Source organism: Leucoraja erinacea, chromosome 36 (genome assembly GCF_028641065.1).
Source record: "Leucoraja erinacea ecotype New England chromosome 36, Leri_hhj_1, whole genome shotgun sequence".
In the NCBI taxonomy this organism is placed as follows: domain Eukaryota; kingdom Metazoa; phylum Chordata; class Chondrichthyes; order Rajiformes; family Rajidae; genus Leucoraja; species Leucoraja erinaceus.
Window position 1 is genome coordinate 142,738 of NC_073412.1, and position 24,970 is coordinate 167,707.

A 24,970-nucleotide genomic window follows, 5' to 3' on the forward strand; every position below is an offset into this window, starting at 1 on the left:
CAGTGTCCAGTATTGCAGGACTAGATCTGGATGAGTGAGTAGACTGGTCATTAAGTTTTGACAGCCTCAATCACCGCCTTACCTCGGGCTGTCTCCCAACCCATCTCGGAGAATGAAGCAAGACCCGTGGTACATTTTGGGGTCACGGTGAGGCATACCCCTCTCTGTACAGCGAGATCATTCCTCACTGCATTGCCAGGAACCTGTTGATTAAAATCGATGCAACCACTGCGCTCGCTGTAACTGAAATGAACAGGCGGATCTTTCTAATCCCTATGGTGATCGATGAGATGTGTTGTATTCCAAAATCCCAGGTTTATTTCAATTCAAACTTGGACACACTAAACAGCAAAAGTAGACTTATATAATCATTTATTTCCCAATCTTTTGGTTTAGATTCCATGGGTGGGTATGTCATGAATGGCTAATTTACAAACAGAAACATTGCATTTGTATTTGCAATGTACGAAAGAAAACACTACCATCTCACAATAATAATCATCTTGGACCACCGGTCTCCTTTTTGGAGAACATTGTTACTTCAGTACAAGTACTTCAGTCTGAAGAAGGGTTTTGGCCCGAAACGTTGCCTATTTCCTTCGCTCCATAGATGCTGCTGCACCCGCTGAGTTTCTCCAGCTTTTTTGTGTTACTTCCATACAGTTGGGTATTCAAAGTATTCTTATCCAGAGTCTTTCTCAAAGTAGAACTCTTTCAAACCTATGCATGTACAGTAATCTGCAGTTAACCCTTTTGCAGAAACTAGATGACAACTTCATCAATGGTTTATTCTGGTGAAGATCCCGTCACGTGGTCCCAGTGGGCTCCTGCCCAGCTCGCCTGAAACAAAGCGCCTGATTGGTCAATCGGGTCCGACTCAATGTCAAACGCGCTTTGATTGGACAGATTAAACATCAATACAGGTGGATATGGGCTCTGGCCCCGCCCCCAGTCGCCGTCAGTTGCCCGCGGTCGCCGCCCCGGGTCGCAGTGAGAGCGAGTGCCGGCGATGATGAGCGTGAGGCCGGGCTTGAGGAGCTCGGTGAGGTCGAGGCCGGGGCCGGGGTCGCGGTTTACCGGCTCTAACTGCTGTCTCTCCCCGCAGAGCTGCTCCTCGGGCCGGGCAGGGCCGCGGCGGCCAAGCGAGGCCGCGCTTTTACCGGGTGAGTGTTTACTCGAGGTCGGGGCCTCGGGGAGAAGCGCAAACCCGCCCCGGGGGGAGAGAGCGAGGCGGCGGCGGCGGCGGCAGAGTCTCCCCCATTACCCCCCTCACAGGCCCCTCCACCCCCCCCACACCACACACACCACACACACACACACACACACGCACACACACACACACACACACACACACACACACCCCACACACACACACACACACCCACACACACACACACACACCCACCACACACACACACACACACACCACACACACACACACACACACAAACACACACACACACCCACACACACGCACACACACACACACACACACCCACACACACACACACACACACACACACACCCCCACACACCACCACACACACACCACACACACACACACACACACCACACACACACACACCCCACCCCACACCCCCCCCCACACACACACACACACACACCCCCACACACACACCCCCACACACACCACCCACACACACACACACACACACACACACACACACACACACACACACACACACACACACACACACACACACACACACACACACACACACACACACACACACACACACACACACACACACACACACACACCCACACACACACACACACACACACACACACACACACACCCACCCACATACACACACACACACACACACACACCCCCCCCACACCCACACACAACCAGCCCGTCCCCTCACGGCGCCGCCCCCACCTTCTCTCAGCGCCATCCGCTGTTTCCGAGATAAACTGCCGGCTCTTCACAAAAGCAAGTCCCCCCCCCCCCCCCCTTCTCCATCCATCCCCCCCCCCCCTCTTCTCCTGTCTGTGTGTAGTTTGCATGTTTATTCTGTGACGGTGTAATGGCTTGTTTCTGTTCTGTATCTCGCCACGAGTCTACATCCACCTGTGCAGATACACCATTGAATTGTTGTTCATGTTGCAAAGACATTAACAGAGGGTCTATGCGTGAGCACGAGGCTCCCATTTCCCCGTCAAGTGCCACGATATGCCCACCAGCACATCACACCATACAACCAGGTCATGGCCGATTGGCATTTCCTTTCAGCCGCCACCTTCCACTGACCTCAACTGTGCCACATCCATGAGATTGTGTGGACATTTCTAATGCAGCAGCTTGTTGCTGGACTTGCAAAGTTCCACTTCCCTGTGAAGTTCTGTTAGAATTGTGAGCGTTACACCCTGCACAATCTTGTCTGTTATAATCTTGCATCGAGAGTTTTTATTTGTTGTTGTTCCAGAAAAACATTTTCAGATGAAATTGAATCTCATAAAACTCCCAAAAGCCGCAGGGATTCCGGCCTCAGGTTTCAAACAAAAATCTGCTGAAGTCAAAGTTGGTTCAGAATAATTTTAGAATCTAGAAATCTATCAGTAAAAGTTGATTGAAAAATATCAAATGGAAATAAGGAGAATGTATTTGACTGATGAAGGTGGGAATGATGGGATGGGTTGGCAGGGAGGCAGACTTTGTCCAGTGTAGAGGTGTGGGCATTGTGTCCATGGACTGGGAGTGCAGGCAGTCAGTGACTCGAGGGAGAGGCTGCCTCTCCCCCTGGGAGCAGCAACGGACAACATTCCTGGCATTCCCTGAAATAGGCCGTTTTTCAAACAGCATTTTGTTGAAGTGTTTGACATGAGTCCTTGTGAGGTTAGACCAATTTATAACCCATCATACATGAGAGTGCAGTGACTTGTTGTGCAGAGTGATGTGGTTTCTGGCCCATGTTAACAGTGCTAATTACACCTGCCACTGAGGTGGAATGTATCCACAATAAGCATTGTGAAAGCTGTTCTTCACGAAACCACACACTTGTTGGAGTGTGTCTTCCCCACAAAGCCCTTTCCTCCCTGCACCCTTTGGACACTGGCCATGACTGGGTGGAACAGTAGTGTTCACTTCCGCTGGGGGCTCGCTGCATTGGGGCTGAAGTGGACAATGAAGTAATTGTTGCCTTGTGTTGATTTCAGGAGAACTAGTGGTGAGTGAGAGCAGCAATGTCAGGAAGTGCATCGCCACAGACACATGTGCGCATGACCTGTACGGAACCCTGCTCTGCACCAACTTCAAGATCTCTTTCCTTACAAACAATGTGACACCTTTCCAGGTTTGTAAACATTTATCATTTTGACAATTTCCTATCCTGGCCCCCACCCCCTCATCTTCACCATGGCCCCGTCTATAGACACTTCATCCCATCAGGAAGATCTGAAATCCCTTCACTTATTTCTGCAACAAAGATCCAACCAGTTTTACCAACACTCTCACACACCTGGCTGAACCTGTTCTTACCCTGAAGGTTGACACAGTGGCGCAGCGGTAGAGTTGCTGCTTCACAGCGCCAGAGACCTGGGTTCGATCCTGACTACGGGTGCTGTCTTTACGGAGTTTGTACGTTCTCCCTGTGACTGCATCAGTTTTCTCTGGGAGCTCCTGTTTCCTCCCACACTCCAAAAATGTACTGGTTTGTAGGTTCATTGGCTTCAGTAAAAGTGTAAATTGTCCCTGGTGTGTAAGATAGTGTTGGTGTACGATTGTAGTGAAGTACATTGTACATCTGCAATGTTTTACATTATATTTTATTGCATTTGCACTTTAAACCATTCAGCTGTGTAGGGCTGTTCCAGTTCTTGCTCCTCTCCACTCCTGTAGGAGGGTCTCGACCCAAAACGTCTCCCATTCCTTCTCTCCAGAGATGCTGCCTGTCCCGCTGAGTTACTCCAGCATTTTGTGTCTATCTCCTCTCCTCTGACAGGTTGAATATTAATTGTAGTTTGTAACTGTTCAACCACAGAAATGTCAGTACAGAAACCTGCTGTTGGCGGAACATGACGTGGCCCTGACCTGTGTGGAACAGGTGGTGGCAGGTATGCGCCCTCAGCTATCATTGCTCGCTAACACCTGTTTCTCCCACTCTTTTACAGCTGTACAAAATTAACATTTGCCAGCGTTCATAGTCTGAAATATAAACAGTAAATGAAAAGAACAAGCAGACGTTAATGTTTGAGTCTGGGCCTGGTCTGTTTCCATACTATGACTCTGTTGCAGGGTATCAGCAAGGCCACATTATGAATGGTTCTGGGGTTGGTGTTGTTTGATGGGCCGTGATGATGCTGTCTGTAGCTAGGGCTTTTCCTCGACCTTCTGTATTACATTTTGCTATCAATTAGTGGACTCCTTGTTCACGTGATCTTTTGGGGCAAAGATTCCACCACAATTACCTCTTCATTCTGGCATTGCTACTGACTGTCCCTTTCCTGGTTGCATTTCATTGCCCGGTGTAAACGTGTAAGTTTAATGGAGGTTTCAGGATCTATGCTGGGTGCACAGACTGGGACAAGCAAGGCCATTGCAGGCAAGTCAGATTTGCTTGTTGTGCTTCAGGCTGTGATGTAGTGTCGTACACCATTCTGCACACTCATTCATACATCTTCTATCTATTTCATTTTCTCACTCATTTTCAGAACATCTTAAACTTTTGTGCTGGTTCTTAACTATCCTTGAACTGGGTGTCTTTTCAGAAAGAGGCTGCTTGGTTACTGTGGATGTGGCATCACACTAGGCCAGACTAGGTAGGATCACAGATTTCCTTCCCTCAGAATCATTCCTGAATCCCATGAGTTTTCACATCTGTTTGGTCATTTCTGCAGGCGCCCATTACTGGTGTTTGGATATCCACTCCTTTCTCTGGGTCCCATACCAACCCTTCAGATGCACCCCTTGTAACTTCTTTTCATCTCTGGCCTCCACCGATCTTCCAGTCAAATCCCCCTCACTTGTATCCACCTATCACTTCCCAGCTTTGTCCTGCCCTTACTTTTCCACCTTTCTCCCTCCACCACAATCAATCTGAAGAGTCCCGACCCAACATCCTCCAGAGATGCTGCCAGACCCGCTGAGGTACCACAGCACTTTGTGTTCTTAGAAGATTGAGAGGTGATGATTAAAATCTCTAAAGTCCTGAGAGATCTTGATAAAGGGATAAAAAGTGAGAATGCTGGGAATGCTCTGCAGGTCATGCAGTATCTGTGGGGAGAGAAACAGAACAAATGTTTCAAGTTGAAGACTCTGTCAGAACTGGTGGGAAGGAGAGAAAAGCAAGTTGTTTAAGTGAGTGTGGGGATGGTGGAGAATTCTGACGGGCTGTGGCTGAGGCTTCTGTGGGAATAGTGCAGGAACCGTCCAATCAAGGGTTAATGGGAGATGCAAGAAACTGCAGGCGCTGGTATCTTCAGCTGAAAACAAAGTGCTGGAGGCACTCAGCGGGTCCAGCAGCATCGGTGGAGGGAATGGACAAATGCAGTTTCAGGTCGACACTCTTTCTTCAGAGTCTGTCCATTCCTCCACAGATGCTGCCTGACTCCCTGAGTTCCACCAACTCTTTGGTTTTTGTGCTCAGTTAATGGGGACTGTTGGAGAGTGCGAGTACAAACAGGCATTAGAAATGTGAAATGCGGGTTTGTGGGGCCAAGAAAGTCAGACCGTGTTCATGGAGACAGAATGCAGAGCCAGCGTCACAGACCTTACAACAGACTGTTGCTAGCAATCATGGTGAATCTCGAGTTGTAGAAGTCAGTGTTGTGAGGACCATCACAATGTTCCCAGACTAAGGGGAGGGTTGTGTTGTGTTGTTCCTTGTTATAACAGTGCAGTAGGTCACAGTCGGGGAGGTCAGCCTCTGTCCCACATTGACCCATACCGTGCTCTATCACACATATTTATTTTATCCTATTCATCCCTCCTCCAATTTATCTGCAACTTCAGTCCAACGGTTCCTTTCCTTTTCCAAATGTGACAAAGTCTTCAACCTGAAACAGTTCAGCATGGAGACTCTGTCAAGACTGGGAGAGAAAGAAAAGCAGGTTGGTTTAATTTGCAGAGAATCAGTTCCTTTTTCAATAATGGCTACTTGACCTGATGAGTATTTATAGCAGTTGCCGTGCTTATATTTGAATGTGTGATGGTCTGTAATGTAATTGAAATGCTGTGGACCTATGCGTGTGACTACACAAGAGTGTGTGTGTGTGCGCGTGTGTGTGCGTGTGCGTGCGTTTCACTGTAGATCTGCTGATTCCTCATGGGAGAGGTGTGGCAGGGATTATGTAGATCACTGTGGCAGAGATTGTGTGGATTATTTTCTCAATTTCTTTGGCTAGTGAATGATGCAAAGAAGAAGAGGAAGGTTCTGGGTCCCACCCAGCACCTGAAGTTTAAACCCACTGAACTGATCATTTATTGCAAGGATTTTCGCATTATTCGATTCCGCTTTGATGAGTCTGATCCAGAATCTGCCAGAAAGGTGAACATTGTGGTGGGAGGGGCGGAATGTGGGGATGGGGGTGAGAGAATGGGGGGTGAGGTTTTGTGGGGGGGGAGGGTGGGGGGCTGTGTGTGATTCATTCTCAGACTGGGTTGCAGCTGGGTTTGTGAAGACCTGGCCAGTGATGCCGAGCTTCCAGTCTGCTTTGTAGCTCCTCGGCTGATGAACGGCAGTCATTGTGTTGTGTGATGAAGACAACTGAAGGGGCAGAGGGGAAGGGGGAGTGGGCAGGCCGTTCAAGTGCTGCTCGGAGAAATGTCAGTGTGTGAGATGGGAATAATGTGCAGCCTCCTCTCCAGAAGCACCACTCAGTTACTGCAGGCTCTGACTCTGGGACCGCTCTCCCTGGTATCATGGTGCCCAAGTAAATATTGTAAACAAAACACGTGTTGAGACCACTGTTGTTTGTTATTTATATTAATAATTGGTTGTAAATGCCGGGGCCATGTTTAGTAGGTTTGTGGATGAGACCAAAATCGGTGGTGTAGTGAGGCAAAGGTTATAGAAGAACCTAACCCTAACCCACTCCTAACCCGCCCCTAAACACACCCCTAACCCTAACCCTAACCCTAATTACACACCCATAATCCAATCCCAACCTGCCTCTTTGGCAGCCTTTTGAGCCATGGAACAATCTGAGTGAATATGCAGAGTGGGCACAGTGGCTCCTGGTTGTCGTTCATCAGCTCGCCAGGGGGGTTTGGGCCACTAAGGTTGTGCCCTGACAACCTGCTACCAGGGAGGGAAGCGGTCTCTGTACAACTTACCCCTAACACTAGCCTTCCTCTCTCCTAGATCTGCCTGGTCATCGCACATTACTCGCAGCCCAAAGATATCCGGCTGCTCTTCGGCTTTGCGTTTGCCAGGGAGCAGAGCCAGGATTCGGGTAAGACGGGAATTCTGCAGCCGCCTGCCCACTGATGCTCACTGGATCTTGTGGTCACAGTGGGTGCAGATGTGGAAGAGCAGGCTTACCGAGGTATCAGGAGGGGACACAGTGCTAGAGTAACTCAGCGGGTCGGGCAGCGTTCCTGGAGAACACTGATCTGTTTGAAGAAAGACCCGACCTGAAATGTCACCTATCCATGTTCTCCACAGATGCTGGCCTGCTGATTTACTCCTGCACTTTGTGAAACGTCACCTATCCATGTTCTCCAGAGATGCTGCCTGACCCGCTGAGTTACTCCAGCACTTTGTGAAACGTCACCTATCCATGTTCTCCAGAGATGCTGCCTGACCCGCTGAGTTACTCCAGCACTCTGTGTCTTTCCTACAGCATCTGCACATCTTTGTTTTTGCATCAGGCCAGAATTAGATCGATACACTGTGAAGGAAAATGTATATGCGTACGCATAAGGGCTGGGGTGGCACGAGAGAGACAGGGAGAAAGCAGTGGTCATACTCAGTAGATGAACAGAAGCTGTAAGTCACTTGGCCACTGATGGATACGAGGAAGAGGGAAATGCTGCCATCTGTTGAGTGAGAGCGATCCTGGGGCGGGGAGACCACAGACTGATATTCTGCTGGCTGCCTCTGTCAGTGTGGAGGGGTAGGATCACTAACCGTCCTCTCCCTGTTAGCTGACAGAGTGAACGGCCCTGACTCCGGATGGCAGACACCACTGTTTGAAACCTACGCAGACTGGGACAGGGAGATCAAGCGGACCGGGGCTTCTGAGTGGAGGGTCTCTTCTGTCAATGAGAACTACACCACGTCCACCATGGGGGTGGGTGGGGGGGGGGGGGGGGGGGGTGGGGAATGGGGGGGGCGGGTGGGCGGGTGGGGGGAGGGAGGGGGGGGGGCATGGGGTGGGAGGGACGGGTGGGGAAGGGAGGGACGGGTGGGGAATGGGGGGGATGGGTGGGGAAGGGAGGGACGGTGGGGGAAGGGAGGGGGGGGAATGGGGGTGGGTGCGGGTGGGGAAGGGAGGGACGGGTGGTGGGGAAGGGAGGGACGGGTGGGGAATGGGGAGGGGGGGGGGGGGCAGGGGGTGGGTGCGGGTGGGGATGGGGGGGTGAGGGCAGGAGGGGCGGCAGGTGGGTGGGGACCTTTTTAGCAGGGAGGGGTAGAGGTAGGAGGGGGAACTACACCAAGTGTACCAGGTGAGGAGCCAGTATGGACGTGGAAGCGTCTCGTTGGATTTAGTTGTAGTTAAGGAGGTGTGAAGGAAGATAAATCTGCCGGACCTGATCAGATATATCAGGATGCTGTGTGAGGCTAGAGATGAAATTACAGGAGCCCTGAGTGAGGTTTTAGAATCATCATTAGACACAGGTGAGGTGCTGGATGACTGGAGGGTAGCTGATGTTGTGCCTCTACATAAGAAGATCTGCAGGGAACAGCCTGGGAACTATAGAGCAGTGAGCCGAACATCTGTGGATAATTATATATATTTATATATATATGTGTGTGTGTGTATATTTGGATAGTTAGCATGGTTTTGTATGTGCGAGATTGTGATTTACAAGACATTTAATAGATTCCACAAAGCCTCTTGGTACTTTGGGCTTCTTCATCAATTAGGGTAATGAGGTTGGGATGTTATGTTACAAGTGGACGATGTTAGTGAGCCCACACTTGGTGTACGGTGTGCAGTTCCAGCCACAGGAAGAATGTCATTAAGCTGGAAAGAGTGCAAAGATTTACAAGGATGTTGCCAGGACTTGAAGTGCTGAGCTACAGAGAGGTTAAGCAGGCTAGGACTTTGTTCCTTTGAGCGCAGGAGGATGAGGGGTGTATATGATTGTGAGAGGAATAGATAGGGTGAATGCATAGTCTTTTACCCAAGGTAGGGAAATTAAACATATGTTTAAGGTGAGTGGGGCAAGATTACAAACCTGAGGGACAACTTTTTCACACAGAGGGTGGTGGGTATATGGAACGAGCTGTCAGGGGAGGTAGTTGAGGCAGTGTACCATAACAACATTTAAAAGGCACATAGACAAGTACACATTAGCAAAAAGATAGAGGGACGGGTCAAACGCAGGCAGGTGGGAGAGGTGTAGATGGAGCATGTTGGTGTGGACGAGTTGGGCAAAGGCCCTGTTTATACACGCTGTGACTCTATGACTCTGTCATTTGCAGTCTTCCAGAATACTTTGTCGTTCCGTCATCCTTGGCCGATGAAGACTTGAAACAACTGGCTCCTTCTTTCAATGGAGCTCGTATCCCAGTGAGTGTGGTCCTTATTTACAGGGGGTTTTGGAGACTATGAACGGGCACCACAATCAGATCCAGTACAGTGTGTGACCAACATCATCTGTAACTGCACCACCATTCAGTCTGAGCCAGATTCATTGAGGAGTTCAGTCCTGTATCGTGGTTGCTTGGCACAGCGGGTAGTGCAGCTGTCCCATGGCCCCAGTGGCCCAGGTTTGATCCTGACGTCTGGTGTATGCGTTCTCCCTGTGAAGGTGGGTATTATCGAGAGCTTCAGTTTTCTCCCACACCACACACGTGTTGGTTGGGAGGTTACTGGTGGTAGGGCAGGGGTGCCTGTATATGTGTGTGTGTGTGTTTGGGGTGGGGGGGGGGGATGATGGTGACTGGAATGGGAGCGCTGGGCATTCTGAGAGTGCCACGGACTGAACCAGCTTTAGGATGTTTGTTACTTGATAAAGACGAAGTGTGAAGATATGTCTGGACTGCAGACTGGGGTGGGTGTCTAGCCAGCGAGACAGGCAGCACCGGGATGGGAAGGAACCTTTGTCCTGCTGACACTGGTGGTGTGAACTCTGCCCAAACAATCCCTTCCTTATGTAACGAGAAAATCATTTACAACACAATTGCTGGATCAGCAAAGCCATCCAGGTGTGGCGATATCCACCTACACACACAGGTGAGCAGGTGGTGATTAGAAGGAGCAGTGTTTGTGATGGAGGGGAAGGCTGATGTTTCCGCTTGCTCTGTTGCAGATGTGGTGTTGGCATCATTGGACAGGGTGTGCCCTGGTGCGTATGGCCAACATTAAACCAGGCATGCAGCTACGGAAACATGATAGAAGGTAGGGAGGTGGCGTTGTCACTGCTAGTTGTGTGTCACAGTCCGCCCCCTCCCTCCCTCCCTGTCCGCTCCCTCCCCATCCGCCCCCTCCTTTCCTCCCCCCGTCCCTCCCTCCCTCCCTCCCTCCCCATCCCCCCCCCCCACCTCCACCTCTCACACACCCCGGACCTCGTCAGCTGATTATGAACACATGAGAGATCTGGAGTTAAAAACCAACACTGTGGGGAACTCAGTGAGTCAGGCAAGAGGGGAGGTCTGAATCAGGATTGGATGATCCGGATGCAGGGTCTCAACCCAAAACGTCAACCTTTCCTTTGTTTCCACAGATGCAGCCTGACCCGCTGAGTTCCTGCAGCCCTTTTTTTCCAGCAGCTGATTATTCAGCCTTGCCTCACAATGGAGGCAATTCATGTGTCTCCCTTTACCAACACGCTAATCTGGCCAACTCGCCATGAAAGCTTTATTCAAGAAAGTGCTGTCTTCCTGGGGTACAGCCCCTGAAGGTGTGAGTCTACCTGGGGTACAGTCCCTGAAGGTGTGAGTCTACCTGGGGTACAGTCCCTGAAGGTGTGAGTCTACCTGGGGTACAGTCCCTGAAGGTGTGAGTCTACCTGAGGTACAGTCCCTGTAGGTGTGAGTCTACCTGGGGTACAGTCCCTGAAGGTGTGAGTCTACCTGGGGTACAGTCCCTGTAGGTGTGAGTCTACCTGGGGTACAGTCCCTGAAGGTGTGAGTCTACCTGGGGTACAGTCCCTGAAGGTGTGAGTCTACCTGGGGTACAGTCTCTGATGTGACTCATTGCGCTTTGTCAATGAACCTTTCTTTTAGGATCCTGCAGGCGATCGCCCAGAGTCATCCGGAGAAGAGCGGGGTCTTTAAATCGGATCTGGACAAGAGTTTACCCAGGGTGCTGGAGGTGCAGGCTGCACTGGTCAGGCTAAAGCAGCTGTGTATCAATGGTGAGCTGTGATTCAAAACCACCCCCTTACATTGCAGCCTCTGTTTAACGTCACCCATCCCACCAAGGCTTTGGGTAATTGTGAATTTGGTTTCTGTGAGTCCTTGCACCTTTTGTGTGTTCTCCTGGTGGTGATTGCTTGCCCTGAGATAGTTGGACCTGTTGTCCCTCAGACATGTGCTAGGTGGTTCACAGCTGACCAGCGCAGCTACTGACTAGTTAGTGTCGGAGAATGAGCCACCATGGTTATTGTCCCGCTACCAACACAATTCTTGCCAACCCTACTTGCCGTTGAGAAAGTGGGGGTGAGATTCCACCTTCTTGAACCACTGCCGTCGTTCTAGTGAAGGGACTTAACTGGGTAGTAATAACCAAGTCAGTCTGGGGTGTGACTGGAGGGAATGTTGCTTGTGCTGGCTGCCCCGTCCATGTAATTGTATCAAATGTAATCTGTCGCATTTAGATTCATTTGAAGAAACAGAAGAGAAGTGGTTGTCGTCTCTGGAAAACACAAGATGGTTGGAATATGTCAGGTGAGCAGGCGGGGGGGGGGGGGGGGGGGGGGGGGGGGGTGTGGGCGATCCCCCACGCCCCTCTCTCCCCCCACGCCCCTCTCTCCCCCACACCCCCTCTCTCCCCCACACCCCCTCTCCCCCACACCCCCTCTATCCCCCACACCCCCTGGCTCCCCCCACCCCTCTATCCCCCACACCCCTCTCTCCCCCCCCACACCCTCTCTCCCCCACACCCCTCTCTCTCTCTCCCCCACACCCCTCTCTCCTCCACACCCCTCTCTCCCCCACACCACCCCCCCTCTATCCCCCACCTCCCTCTCCCCCCCCACCCCTCTATCCCCCACACTGCCCCTCTCTCCTCCCCCCACACCCCTCTCTCCCCCACACCCCTCTCTCCCCCCCACCCATCCCCCCACTGCCCCTCTCTCCCCCTCTCTCCCCCCACCCACCCTCTACCCCCCACACACTCCCTCTCTCCCCCCCACACCCCTCTCTCCCCCTCTCCCCCACACCCCTCTCTCCCCCCACCCCTCTCCCCCCCCCCCCCCCCCCCCCCCCCCCCCCCCCCCCCCCCCCCCCCCCCCCCCCCCCCCCCCCCCCCCCCCCCCCCCCCCCCCCCCCTCCCCCCCCCCCCCCCCCCCCCCCCCCCCCCCCCCCCCCCCCCCCCCCCCCCCCCCCCCCCCACCCCCTCCCCCCCCCACACCCCTCTCCCCCCCACCCCCTCCTCTCCCCCACACCCCTCTCCCCCCCACCCCCTCTCCCCCCCCCACACCCCTCCCCCCTCACACACCCCCTCCTCTCTCCCCCACACCCCTCTCTCCCCCTCACCCCTCTCTCCCCCCCACCCCTCTCTCCCCCTCCTCCCCTCTCTCCCCCCACACCCCTCTCTCCCCCCACCCCCTCTCCTCCCCCACACCCCTCTCTCCTCCCCCACCCCCCTCTCTCCCCCCCACCCCCCTCTCTCCCCCACCCCCCCCTCCCCTCCCCCACACCCCTCCCCCCCACCCCCTCTCCTCCCCCCCACCCCCTCTCCCCCCCCCCTCCCCTCCCCTCTCCCCCCCCCCCCCCCCTCCCCCCCTCCCCCCCCCCCCCCCCCCCCCCCCCCCCCCCCCCCCCCCCCCCTCTCCCCCCCCCCCACACCCCCCCCACCCCCCCCCCCCCCCCCCCCCCCCTTTCCTCCCCTCCTCCCCCCCCCCCCCCCCCCCCCCCCCCCCCCCCCCCCCCCCCCCCCCCCCCCCCCCCCCCCCCCCCCCCCCCCCCCCCCCCCCCCCCCCCCCCCCCACTCCCCCCCCCACCCCCCCCCACCCCCCCCCCTCTCCCCCCCCACCCCCTCTCCCCCCCCCTCTCCCCCCCCCCCCCCCCCCACCCCCCCCCCCCCCCCCCACACCCTCCCCTCCCTCCCCCACCCTCCCCCCCCCCCACCCAACCCCTCCCCCGCACCCCTCTCCCCCCCCCCCCCTCCCCCCCCCCACACCCCTCTCCCCCCCACCCCCCTTCCCCCCCCCCCCCCCACACCCCCCTCTCCCCCCCCCCCCCCCCCTCTCTCCCCCTCTCTCTCTCTCTCTCTCTCTCTCTCTCCTTCCCCCCCCCCCCCCCCCCCCCCCCCCTCGCCCCCCCCCCCCCCCCCCCCCCCCCCCCCCCCCCCCCCCCCCCCCCCCCCCCCCCCCCCCCCCCCCCCTCCCCCCCCCCCCCCTCCCCCCCCCCCCCCCCCCCCCCCCCCCCCCACCCATTACCCCCCCCCCCCCCCCCCCCACCCCCCCCCCCCACCCCCCCCCTCCCCCCACCACACCCCTCTCTCCCCCACACCCCTCTCCCTCCACTCCCCCCCTCTCCCCCCCCCTCCCCCCCCTCTCTCCCCCACACCCCCTCTCTCTCCCCCCCCCACCCCCCTCTCCCCCCCCCCCCCCCTCTCCCCCCACCCCTCTCTCCCCCCCACACCCCTCTCTCCCCCACCCCCCCTTCTCTCCCCCCCCCCCCCCCCCCCCACCACCCTCTCTCCCCCCCCCTCCCCCCCTCCCCCCACACCCTCTCTCCCCCACACTGCCCCTCTCTCCCCCACACTCCTCTCCCCCCCACACCCCTCTCTCCCCCCCCACACCCCTCTCTCCCCCACACTCCCCCTCACACACCTCCCCCCCCACCCCACCCCTCCCCCCCCCACACCCCTCTCTCTCCCCCCACACTCCCCTCTCCCCCACACCCCCTCTCTCCCCCCCACCCCCCTCCCCCCCCCACGCCCCTCTCTCCCCCCCCCACACCCCTCTCTCCCCCACACTCCTCTCTCCCCCACACCCCCCCTCTCCCCCCCACTCCTCTCCTCTCCTCCCCTCCCCTCTCCACCCCCCCCCTCCCCCCCCCTCCCCCCCCCCCCCCTCACCCCCCCCCCCCTCCTCCCCCCCACTCCTCTCTCTCCCCCACACACTCTCTCCCCCCCACCCCCCTCTCTCTCCCACACCGTCCCCTCTCTCTCCCACACCCGTCTCTTTTCCCCCCCCCCCCCCCCCCCCCCCCAGCATCCACAGGCCTGTCTGATCGGGTGCTTTGCCGTGCCAACAACGTGTCTGCATCTGTCCACAGACTGTTCCTCAAACACTCTGCTGAGCTCACCCAGTGGATGTACAACAAGAATATTTCTGTCATCCTTCAAGGTAAGTTGTACATTGTTGTAGTAATAGCGTGTGGAATAATTGTGGGAATTGGGGACTTGGTTCCTGAGTCTATGTTGGATAATTGTGATGATTGATTGGAGGCTGTTTCCAGGCCAGGGGAAAGTTTTAATTGGACTTTATAGTTGTAGTTATATTTTTGCACAACATTTGTTATCTTTATCTGAACACTGTGGACGGCTTGATCTTCTTCTTCTAGTCCGTTGCAATCTCAGATGTCGTTCTGCCAGTATCTGGCGCAGGTTACAGACACAGCTGGTCGGGTCGGGTCGGTTCAACCAGGTCCTGGGGGCTGCACTGGGGGGCGTCGTCACACTCCAGTAGGTGGGACATTGTCTGTGCTGCTCCACAGCTGCTCCACACGGCTTGATGGGATTCACATGACAGTAATAAATTAACGTAAACCTAAGGTAGGATACTTTCAAAAGTGAGAAGGCACGAGTTTAGGGCCAACATATTCCTGTCAGGGTGAAGGGTAATGCTGGCGAGATTGAGGAACTCTGGCTGACAAATGATATTGAGGTTCTAGACAGAAAAACGGTGTGTGTGCGTGTGGTGTGTGCGTGTGAGGTAGTGTGGTGTGTGCATGTGAGGTAGGTGTGTGTGGGGAAGGGAGGAAGTGTGTGAGTAAGTGCTGTTACAGAGACTGTGTTCGTTCGGCAGAGGAGGAGGGGAGAGACCTGAGCTGCGTGGTTGCCTCCGTCATGCAGCTGATGTTGGACCCGCATTTCCGCACCACCCGGGGCTTCCAGAGCCTGGTGCAGAAGGAGTGGGTGGCAGCTGGTCATCGCTTCCTGGACCGCTGTAACCATCTCGGCCACTCGGACAAGGAGGAGGTGAGTATCGCGTTGGCGTTGAGGCAGTGTGCAGATCCCCACATGGGAGAGGCTGTGAAACAGACAGATCACCAGCACTGAATCAGCAGCAAACAGCGTCTGGGAACATCAGTGGATAATAGACAATAGGTACAGGAGTAGGCCATTCGGCCCTTCGAGCCAGCACCGCCATTCACTGTGATCTTGGAGTGGTGAGGCACAGAGCTGGCTGGGCTGCGAGCAGTGTTCGGTTACACGGGTGGGTTGCCACAGCTGATGTGGACCAGTAGTTGCAGTCTTCACCCCCTTATCCCACCAACTGGGCGATAATTTATGGCATGTTTGGTGGGTCATGAGAGAGCCTGAGAGAAGACCAGCGGAAAATATAAATGGCAATCCAAAAATATTCTGTAGACGTGAACAGGTAAAGAGGTTCCAGAGGAGATGAGATTGGTCAGAAGCCCGAAGGGAAATATATTTGTGGAAAGGAGTGACAGAGTACAGTTGTAACTGACTTGTAACACAGTATGGTTGTAACAGAGTACAACCATCAGAGAGGGTAATGCTGTGATGGACAGAGCTACTGCTGGGATCTCGATGAAAGATGTAGCTGAGATTCTGACGTGGCCAACGTTGGCTGCTGGGTGACTGAGTTCCCTGCCCCATGGGACTGAGTGAGGGGAGAGCTGAGAGCCTCACCAGCATCACACAAACATGCCTGAGGATTGGAACATCACTGGTCTGACTACACATTTGTCTGTTGCCACAGAGTCGTCAGTTCAATCTTAGTGACGGAAAATTCCAGCACAATTATCAGTCACTTGAACATGTGGGATGGTTAGAGAATGCCAGTGCGGACTAGATAAATACACCTGAAGGATGATGAGAAAATGAAGCTAATGTGATATAATTGGACTCACAAAAGTCATTTGGTAAATCGCTCTTGGAAAGGCTTGTCAAAAATGGAAGGCAATGGATAAACAGGAGTGGTATCTTACAGATAGAAATAAACGATATAGGAAAGTGGATGGGGGAGGTCATTTCACAGTTTGCAGTGAGTGGCGACGGTCAGATGGCAGGGATTGGCAGCGGTCAGATGGCAGGGATTGGCAGCGGTCAGATGGCAGGGATGGCAGGGTCAGATGGCAGGGGTGGCACTGGCCAGTACCCAGGCCAACTCCTCGGTTGTGCTGCAGCAAGTAAGAATTTCATTGTTCGATCTGGGACATATGACAATAAAACACACTTGGCTCAATATTCAGTGGTGAGTTGGAGTCTGGTGCACAGGGCATTGCCTCCAAACTAGCCGATGATAAAATATGTGGAGACGTAACTGACTTAGACAACAACAGCAAAAAGATGAATAGACTGGCTGTGGACTTGGCCGGGAATTGGCTGGTGGAAGTTAATGCTGAGAAATGTAAGCAAGAGGGAGCAGAGGCAAGGTGATGGGAAGTCAATGATAGATGTGGATCAAGGGTTTCCAACCTGGGGTCAATTTGTTGATTCTGGATCTGTACATATTTCTTCTCATTGACTGACTGTTTGGTTCTGGTATACCGGTATCTGTTCATTAGTTGTTCATAAATAAGTGGAATAACATTGTTATGTGCTATTAAAGTTGCCAGAGTTAAAAGGGTTGGGAACCCCTGATGTAGATGAATGACAACAGCAGGTGGGAGGGCAGAGAGGTCGAGACACATATGGACACCCCGGGCTTTATTCATTTATCAGCAGGTTTTTATGAGCGAATGCACTTACACAGATATAACAGAGAAGTGGGGGCTGTTTTCTGTGACCAGGATGATTATTGTACATTCTGTTTGTATTCCTTTGCTCAATAAGTTATTGATGTTTGTATAACGTCTTTGGCTGCACAGGGAGATGAGACAGTTGACATTGCCAATGTCCACCAGCAGTGTGTCAGTGTCAGGGTGATGGGGTGTCTATGTACCATAGTGTGTCTGTGTCCACAGTGTGTCTGTGTACCACAGTGTGTCTGTGTACCACAGTGTGTCTGTGTACCACAGTGTGTCTGTGTACCACAGTGTGTCTGTGTACCACAGTGTGTCTGTGTACCAGTGTGTCTGTGTACCACAGTGTGTCTGTGTACCACAGTGTGTCTGTGTACCACAGTGTGTCTGTGTACACAGTGTGTCTGTGTACCAGTGTGTCTGTGTACCACAGTGTGTCTGTGTACCAGTGTGTCTGTGTACCAGTGTGTCTGTGTACCAGTGTGTCTGTGTGTACCAGTGTGTCTGTGTGTACCAGTGTGTGTGTGTGTACCAGTGTGTCTGTGTGTACCAGTGTGTCTGTGTGTACCAGTGTGTCTGTGTGTACCAGTGTGTCTGTGTGTACCAGTTTGTCTGTGTGTACCAGTTTGTCTGTGTGTACCAGTGTGTCTGTGTACCAGTGTGTCTGTGTACCAGTGTGTCTGTGTACCAGTGTGTCTGTGTACCAGTGTGTCTGTGTACCAGTGTGTGTCTGTGTGTACCAGTGTGTGTCTGTGTACCAGTGTGTGTGTGTGTACCAGTGTGTCTGTGTGTACCAGTGTGTCTGTGTGTACCAGTGTGTGTGTACCAGTGTGTCTGTGTACCAGTGTGTCTGTGTGTACCAGTGTGTCTGTGTGTACCAGTGTGTCTGTGTGTACCAGTGTGTGTCTGTGTGTACCAGTGTGTCTGTGTACCAGTGTGTCTGTGTGTACCACAGTGGCAGGGTGACGGGCTGTCTCTGTACCGCAGTGTCCTCTGTTCCTGCTCTTCTTGGACTGTGTGTGGCAGTTACTGCAGCAGTTCCCAGCTGCCTTTGAGTTCACCGAGACGTACCTGACCGTGTTGTACGACAGCACAAGGATCTCCCTGTTTGGCACTTTCCTCTTCAACAGCCACCACCAGAAGCTGCAGCAGAGCCAGGTGAGTGCCTTGTGTGTTGGCCTCCATCCCTAACCCCTCCCTCCATCCCTAACCCCTCCCTCCATCCCTAACCCCTCCCTCCCTAACCCCTCCCTCCCTCCCTCCCTCCCTCCTGCCTGTGGGAGGCCAGATGTTGCTGACTGGGAGATGTGCCTCTTTCTCTCACTTACTGCCTGTCCCCGGGATGAGCGCAGCTCCTGGGAAATGATCATGGAGTTCCATCTACCGACTATCTACCCAACTCTCTACCTCACCTATCGACTTGGACCACTGTCAGTAGCAATGGCAGCCTTGTGTCATTGCAAACTGTCACATTATACCAGCAACATTCACATCCAAGATGTTAATGGATATCACAAACGGAGTCCCAGCATTGATCCCTGTGGCTCATCACTCACTCCTCACACACTTCTGATCATAAAAATCATCCTTCCACCACTCCTGCCGCCAATCCAACTTTGGATCCAATTCACCAGCTCATCCTGAGCGTTTTAACCTCCTGGATCTGCCTCAGGTTCTGTCACGTTAGTGAGACGGGATTTACCTGCACGAACTGCAACTCTTTCAGATCAGTCCATGCCTTTCCAAATGATGTACGTTTTGTCGCGAAGAATTTTCACCAATAATTTCCTTACCTTTGGACAGCCTGTAGTTCTCTTGCTCCCCGCTGCCCTTAAACAAAGCAACGACGGTCGTTCTCCTCCAGATATGATCATGGCGTTTAAAAGGCTTTTAAATCGGGACAAGGATAAGGATCACGTGCATGCCGAGATTAGTTTAACCCAGCATTAATTTCAGCACGGATATCGTGGGCTGAAGGGCCTGTACTGTTCTGTGTTATATTTGTGCTGTTCAGCAGCAATTGTTTGCAGTGTGATCATTATATTTAATCTAATTCGCTGCAGGATTTAGCCTCCAACGGGAGTCTCCAGTGTGAAGGGAAGTGCCTGGAGCTGCCGCCAGTGTGGAACTGGTCGCTGCAGTTCACAGACAAGGACCTGACCCTTTTCAACAATCCTCTCTATATCGGCAAGAGTGTGAGCTGTGTGCAGAATGGGACAATCAAATCCTTCAAAAGACCAAAGGTGAGAGAGCCTGAAAGTCCTGTAGCGGTTTGTTGCCTAGATTGTTCCTCCATGCACCCACCTCTTCCCTGGCAGGGATAGATTTTGTCTAACGTTACCTACTGGAGTTGTCTTTGATCAGTTGGTAAAACCAAACCAGATATTTGACCTCATGTGTTGCCATGGTGCAGGGACACAGAGGGACGATTATTTTGTTCACGGTTATTGTATCTGCCTCCACCACCCCAGGCAATGTGTTCTAGACCCCCATCACTCTCTGTGTTCTAGACCCCCATCGCTCTCTGTGTTCTAGACTCCCCATCATTCTCTGTGTTCTAGACTCCCATCACTCTGTGTTCTAGACCCCCCACCATCACGCTCTGTGTTCTAGACCTCAGTCAGTCTCTGTGTTCTAGACTCCCCATCACTCTCTGTGTTCTAGACCCCCATCACGCTCTGTGTTCTAGACTCCCCATCACGCTCTGTTCTAGACTCCCCACCACGCTCTGTGTTCTAGACTCCCCACCACGCTCTGTGTTCTAGACTCCCCATCACGCTCTGTGTTCTAGACCTCAGTCGCTCTCTGTGTTCTAGACTCCCATCACTGTGTGTTCTAGACCCCTGCCACGCTGTTCTAGACCCCCCCACCACCCTCTGTTCTAGACCTTAGTCACTGTCTGTGTTCTGTCTGTGTTCTAGACCCCCATCACCCTGTGTGTTCTAGACCCCCCACCACTCTGTGTTCTAGACCCTCACCACTCTGTGTTCTAGACCCCCATCACCCTCTGTTCTAGACCTCAGTCACTCAGTGTGAAAAATACTTGCCGTGCATATCTCCATTAAACTTTCACCCTCTCGCCTTCAATGTGCTCTAATATTCAACCTGTAGTGTAGAATCCTGAACCGTGCCTGTCAGATCCATCTCATGTCGTCTCTTTGCCCTCCTAATTTCCCTTGTGTGCACTCATACATAGAATTATAGACAATAGGTGCAGGAGTAGGCCATTCGGCCCTTCGAGCCAGCACCGCTATTCAATATGATCATGGCTGATCATCCAGAATCAGCACCCCGTTTTGTCGCCTTCATATCTCTCACCAACCATGACCTAAACCTGCAGCCTTACCCTTCACCCTAACAGGACCATGATCAGGAACAAAGGCAAGATTTAATAGGTGCCTTATGGCATCTTTTTCATTCAAAGGACAGTGGGTGTATGGAATAGTTGAGGCATTTTAACAATAACAACATTTTAAAGACATTTAGACAGATATATTGATAGGAAAGGTTTAGAGGGATATGGGCCAAATGCAGGCAAATGGGACTAGTGTAGATGGGGCATCTTGGTCGGCATGGACGTTGGGCCGAAGGGCCTGTTTCCGTGCTAGGTGACTTTGATGACTGAACCTTTGCTATTGCACTTTTAACAGCCTCGCGTTTTACCTACAGTCTTAACAAATTGACCTGTGCAAATTTCTGCCTTATGGACCAGTCCTATCCTTCCCCAAAGCTAGTTTTAGTTTAAAAACTAATGGGACACTGATGGCAAAGTGCTCCCCCATTGCCACTCCAGTCAGTGCTCCACCCCGTTCCCTAAGAGGAGGTTCAGTGTTGTGCTGTCTCGAGTCTGGTCCTCTCTGAGTTTAAAGACACATTTAACAAGCTCCACTCCGTTGCCTTCTGGGAGACCCAGTCAATGTTTGTTGCTTGAATGTGGCCACTCTGGGAACCTGGGTCTATTGTCAATGACATTCCTGATGAAGACTGAGGCACAAGGAACTGCAGATGCTAGAATCTTTAGTAAAACACAAAGTGCTGGAGGATCTCAGTGGGTCGGGCAGCATTTGTTGAGGGAATGGATAAATTACATTTCCGTCGGGTCTCTTCAGGCTGAAGACAGAGGCACAGTGGTTACTGGGGAGGGGCACAGGTGAGGTGGCAACAAGGTGTCTGGGCCAGTGGTGAAGGGTGAAGACTGGACATTGTCGGGACGGCTGTGAGTGCGGTGGGCTTTGTGTTGCCATGGTGCAGAGACACAGAGTGACGATTACTTTGTGCTTAATTCCTCTCAGAAGAACTTCTCATCCTGCATCTGCTCCGTATACACGGTGAAGAATGGGCGGCTCAGCAATCAGCCAGACTTCTTCACGCGTAAGAACTCAACGACACAAAGACCAAGCCGTGACCTGGAGCTGAACGAGAGCCTGGATCAATACGTGGAGCGCTGCTTCAGAGACTGGTTCTCAAAGCCCCTGGACCTGCACGGACTGATCTTGCCATGCTTGGGTTCCCCCCACACACGGCTCTGGAGACAGTGCTACCTGCGTTGGATCCCTGAGGCTCAGATCACCAACGGAGGTTTCATCAGTGCCTTCCACCAGATCTCGCTGCTGGCTGACAACATCGAGACCCTACAGAGCCATCTCCGCCAATACCACCACCCTCTGCTCACTGGTTCCCCACATGTCAACAAGCCTAGGATGTACTTCCGGAACGAGGACTTTGATGAAGCAGGAATGCCCGATTATTTCTCCTCATCCTTCCCCTACTCGCCCATCGGGAATCTCTGCCGACGGAGCATTCTGGGAACGCCACTCGGCAAATTCCTGCTGACCGCTGCCAGGATGTGGCCTTCCACAGAAACTCTGGCCAATGAAGACTGAGGTGATGATCCATCAACAGCCAGACCCTGACCTAAACGAGCAGACTGACGTGTAACAAGTGTGCATTAATAATCCTATTAGAAATTTGCACAGATATTTGTAAGAGGAATGAAGGGGAAACCACTCTAAAGACCGACATCAGAGGCGGGGGCTTTGTAAGCATGTGGAGCCTGTCTTTCCTTGAAGCACAATTGCCGCCAAGAGCTGCCAGGATTGCCTCCTTTAAGTCTGACCTCCCTGTAAGAGGCGTGGGTGATGGAGCGGGTCTGACCTCTGGGCCCCAGTGTTATGGGTCAGAGGTTTGCCTGTTGTATGGCAGCAGGAAGTTCATCAACAGCAGAAGCCTTGCACTGCTTATAATCTCATTGCGTGCCTAAATGCAAGGTGTTCTGCAGCACTAAAACCCCCTCCTTCATTGCCAAGCCTGTCATAGAGTACATACATTCAAATAATTTAAAAAGAAGCTATTCCTGTACAAAGTATTTTTATAGATTGAAAGATCAGGTTGAATGTGACTCTTGTCTCTAGTGGCCCTGAATGCCTAGAGACTAGGGTGATACACAGTAGAGGAATGTACACCTCAGTACTACTGAAGCCAGACGTGCCTCCAGCAGCTCATTATACAGCACAGTGCTTCTGGCAGATTAATATTAGTTAATGAGACCTGAAATGCACATCAGTGACCACCTCGTATCAGAACCGAAGCACATGGTCTATTGTTACCACTGTCATACGCACTGACAGTAAAGTCCCTGAAGGTGTGACTCTACCTGGCGTAAAGTCCCTGAAGGTGTGAGTCTACCTGGGGTACAGGCCCTGAAGGGGCTGCCTTCACTCGCACCAAGGAAATAATTTGAAATTTTACTTGAGCAACTTTAAGTGCCTACTCTTGTAATTCTAAAGTGTGACGTGCGATGACTCCATTTTAAACACACTCATCGCAACATTATGAGGTGTTTTTCTGTGTGGCAATGTAACTCTGACCACTCACTTTCCTGTCTCAACTCTGGAGCTGGTCAAAGGTCAGAACTTGCACTGTCTGCTTAAACTAGTTTTTCTAAAGGCGTCCACTTTTTAAGTTAAGGCTGCCGGCTTCGGCCGGCTCCTGGCTGGGAATAGTCTGTCCAGTTTCAGGTTATTTACACCAGAGTTTCCTCTGCGTTGCCTGTGTGTTGCAGACAGGGCAACTGGTCTGCACTCATTATCCTGAGTGAATTCAGTACCATGGGACCTAGACGTGAGTGGGAATGTTGTGGAGTTGGGATGAGAGACTGAGGAAGGATGTGATAATCAGCATGTCTCCAGTGCACCATGAATCCTAAACTCCACATATTCACACCCAGTCTACCACCTTGTTGAAAACGCACAAAATGCATTTACATGCGTTGTGCCATCAATGCAGAAACGCTGGATGTGAAAAGCTGCTTAGACATTAGAGAAAGGAAAGCAACTAATAGGGAAATCTGCTTATTAAATTAAATGCAGAATTTGCAAAGCCGGTCGGGGGTGGGGGGGGGGGAGGAGGAGTTGACATGGCCTCTGGCACCAATTACTCACCATTAACCAGGCTTTACTCAAAAATGCCACTGATCAGCTCCTACCTGAGTTTGCACTTTATCTTTACTAATCGGGACCATTTTACTGCCTTTAACTCTTGAATAAGCAAGGACAATGTTGGGCTAAGTGTTCATGCCCTGGTGCTTGCGTGCTCCCACCGTGGCTGTGCGGTCTAGTACATTCATGTCTGTTGTGTTTGCTCTGGGATTCCACTGCAAGATTCTCTCATTATAATCACAACTTCCCTCTCTCCAGTACCATTTAAGTAAGTTCAGAAAACTGAAACAAGTACTGGTTTGGGTCAATTGGCAGCTGGAGAGAAGGTGCTGAACTGGGGCTGTCTGTATCTGTAACAGCAGCAACGTCACCAGAACTGGTGCAGAACTCTGGTCAGTCTCTGAAGGAGACTGGTTTTCTTAGTTATGGATATAGTTTGAGATTTTCCACCACACTATCGTTAGCTCACACTGAGCGTTGTGTCTGTCTGTCTGCAGTTTATGCCAATCTTGTGTCGTGTTCTCTACCAAGGATTTACTTGCAGGCGGTTGACTCATTATTTATGTTGTACGTAAGCATTTGTTATTTAAGGTACATGAAATGATTGTTCCCCGCTCTGTAGCGCCTGCCTAAGCTTAAAATCTCCAAACTTTTACCCTGGAAAGATCAGCCTGACCAAGAGGATTGGCTCCAACACCACAGCACAAACAAGACCAGTGTGAACCTTTGAATGGGGAATGTTTATAAAGTAATTGCAATGGCTCACGGTCAGTTTGTGGTGAAACCCACTTTCTTTGATCCATCATTGCAACTTTTCAAATCTGAAATCGAGTTGTGTAGATACAAGGGAAATATTCATAAATACTGGGACTGCTGCAGAAGCTGAAATGCAATGAGCCCTTGTCTGGACAGTGACTGACCCTGGTCTAGAGTGTCTGACCCTGGGCTGGACAGTGTCTAGACAGCTGTATGACTGATCAATTTAAACCCTTCTACCGTTTAGATCTGTTTTATCTTCAGGTTTCCTCCAATGAACCAGTACATGAAATATTCCTGGTGGATTTTGTCACTTTGTGCCTTTTGTTAGTATGATTATTTCTGTGTTTGGCTATTTATTCAACACCTGCTTTTATTTAATGTCATGTTTTGAAGGTGATTCTGAGAGTGGATGAGGGAGAGGTGGGTTCACCTTGCCTGTGTTGCCTTGTATGTATCTAGGTTCCATTGCGTTTATCAATTGATCCAGAGTGCCTTAAGCAATAAATATATTGGCAAGTGTTTCTTACTGGA

General features: G+C 52.4%; 1 protein-coding gene across 2 annotated transcripts; it reads left to right on the top strand.

Moving 5' to 3' along the window:
- The first annotated feature begins 350 nt into the window (after window positions 1–350).
- On the top strand, window positions 351–24,958 carry mtmr10 (myotubularin related protein 10). Of its 2 annotated transcripts, XR_008726259.1 has the most exons (16): window positions 351–1,163; window positions 3,184–3,320; window positions 4,008–4,080; window positions 6,370–6,512; window positions 7,329–7,419; window positions 8,114–8,252; window positions 9,615–9,705; window positions 10,448–10,536; window positions 11,364–11,494; window positions 11,957–12,026; window positions 14,586–14,656; window positions 15,338–15,510; window positions 18,231–18,401; window positions 19,307–19,486; window positions 21,536–22,884; window positions 22,917–24,958. XR_008726259.1 is itself a non-coding variant. In XM_055662818.1 (15 exons), exons 1-15 carry the CDS (start codon window positions 1,010–1,012, stop codon window positions 22,124–22,126), a joined length of 2,304 nt encoding a protein of 767 aa, XP_055518793.1. In that variant the 5' UTR covers window positions 351–1,009; the 3' UTR covers window positions 22,127–24,958. The 2 variants fall into 2 exon arrangements, 1 of the variants encoding a protein (XP_055518793.1); XM_055662818.1 differs by having other exon boundaries at window positions 21,536–24,958.
- Window positions 24,959–24,970: the final 12 nt, after the last annotated feature.

Coding starts and splice junctions, on each gene's coding strand:
- mtmr10 (XM_055662818.1), top strand. CDS start 1,010: ATGATGAGCGTGAGGCCGGGCTTGAGGAGCTCGGTGAGGTCGAGGCCG. Junction 3,321..4,007: donor ACAATGTGACACCTTTCCAG/GTTTGTAAACAT, acceptor GTTCAACCACAG/AAATGTCAGTACAGAAACCT. Junction 12,027..14,585: donor AGATGGTTGGAATATGTCAG/GTGAGCAGGCGG, acceptor ATCTGTCCACAG/ACTGTTCCTCAAACACTCTG.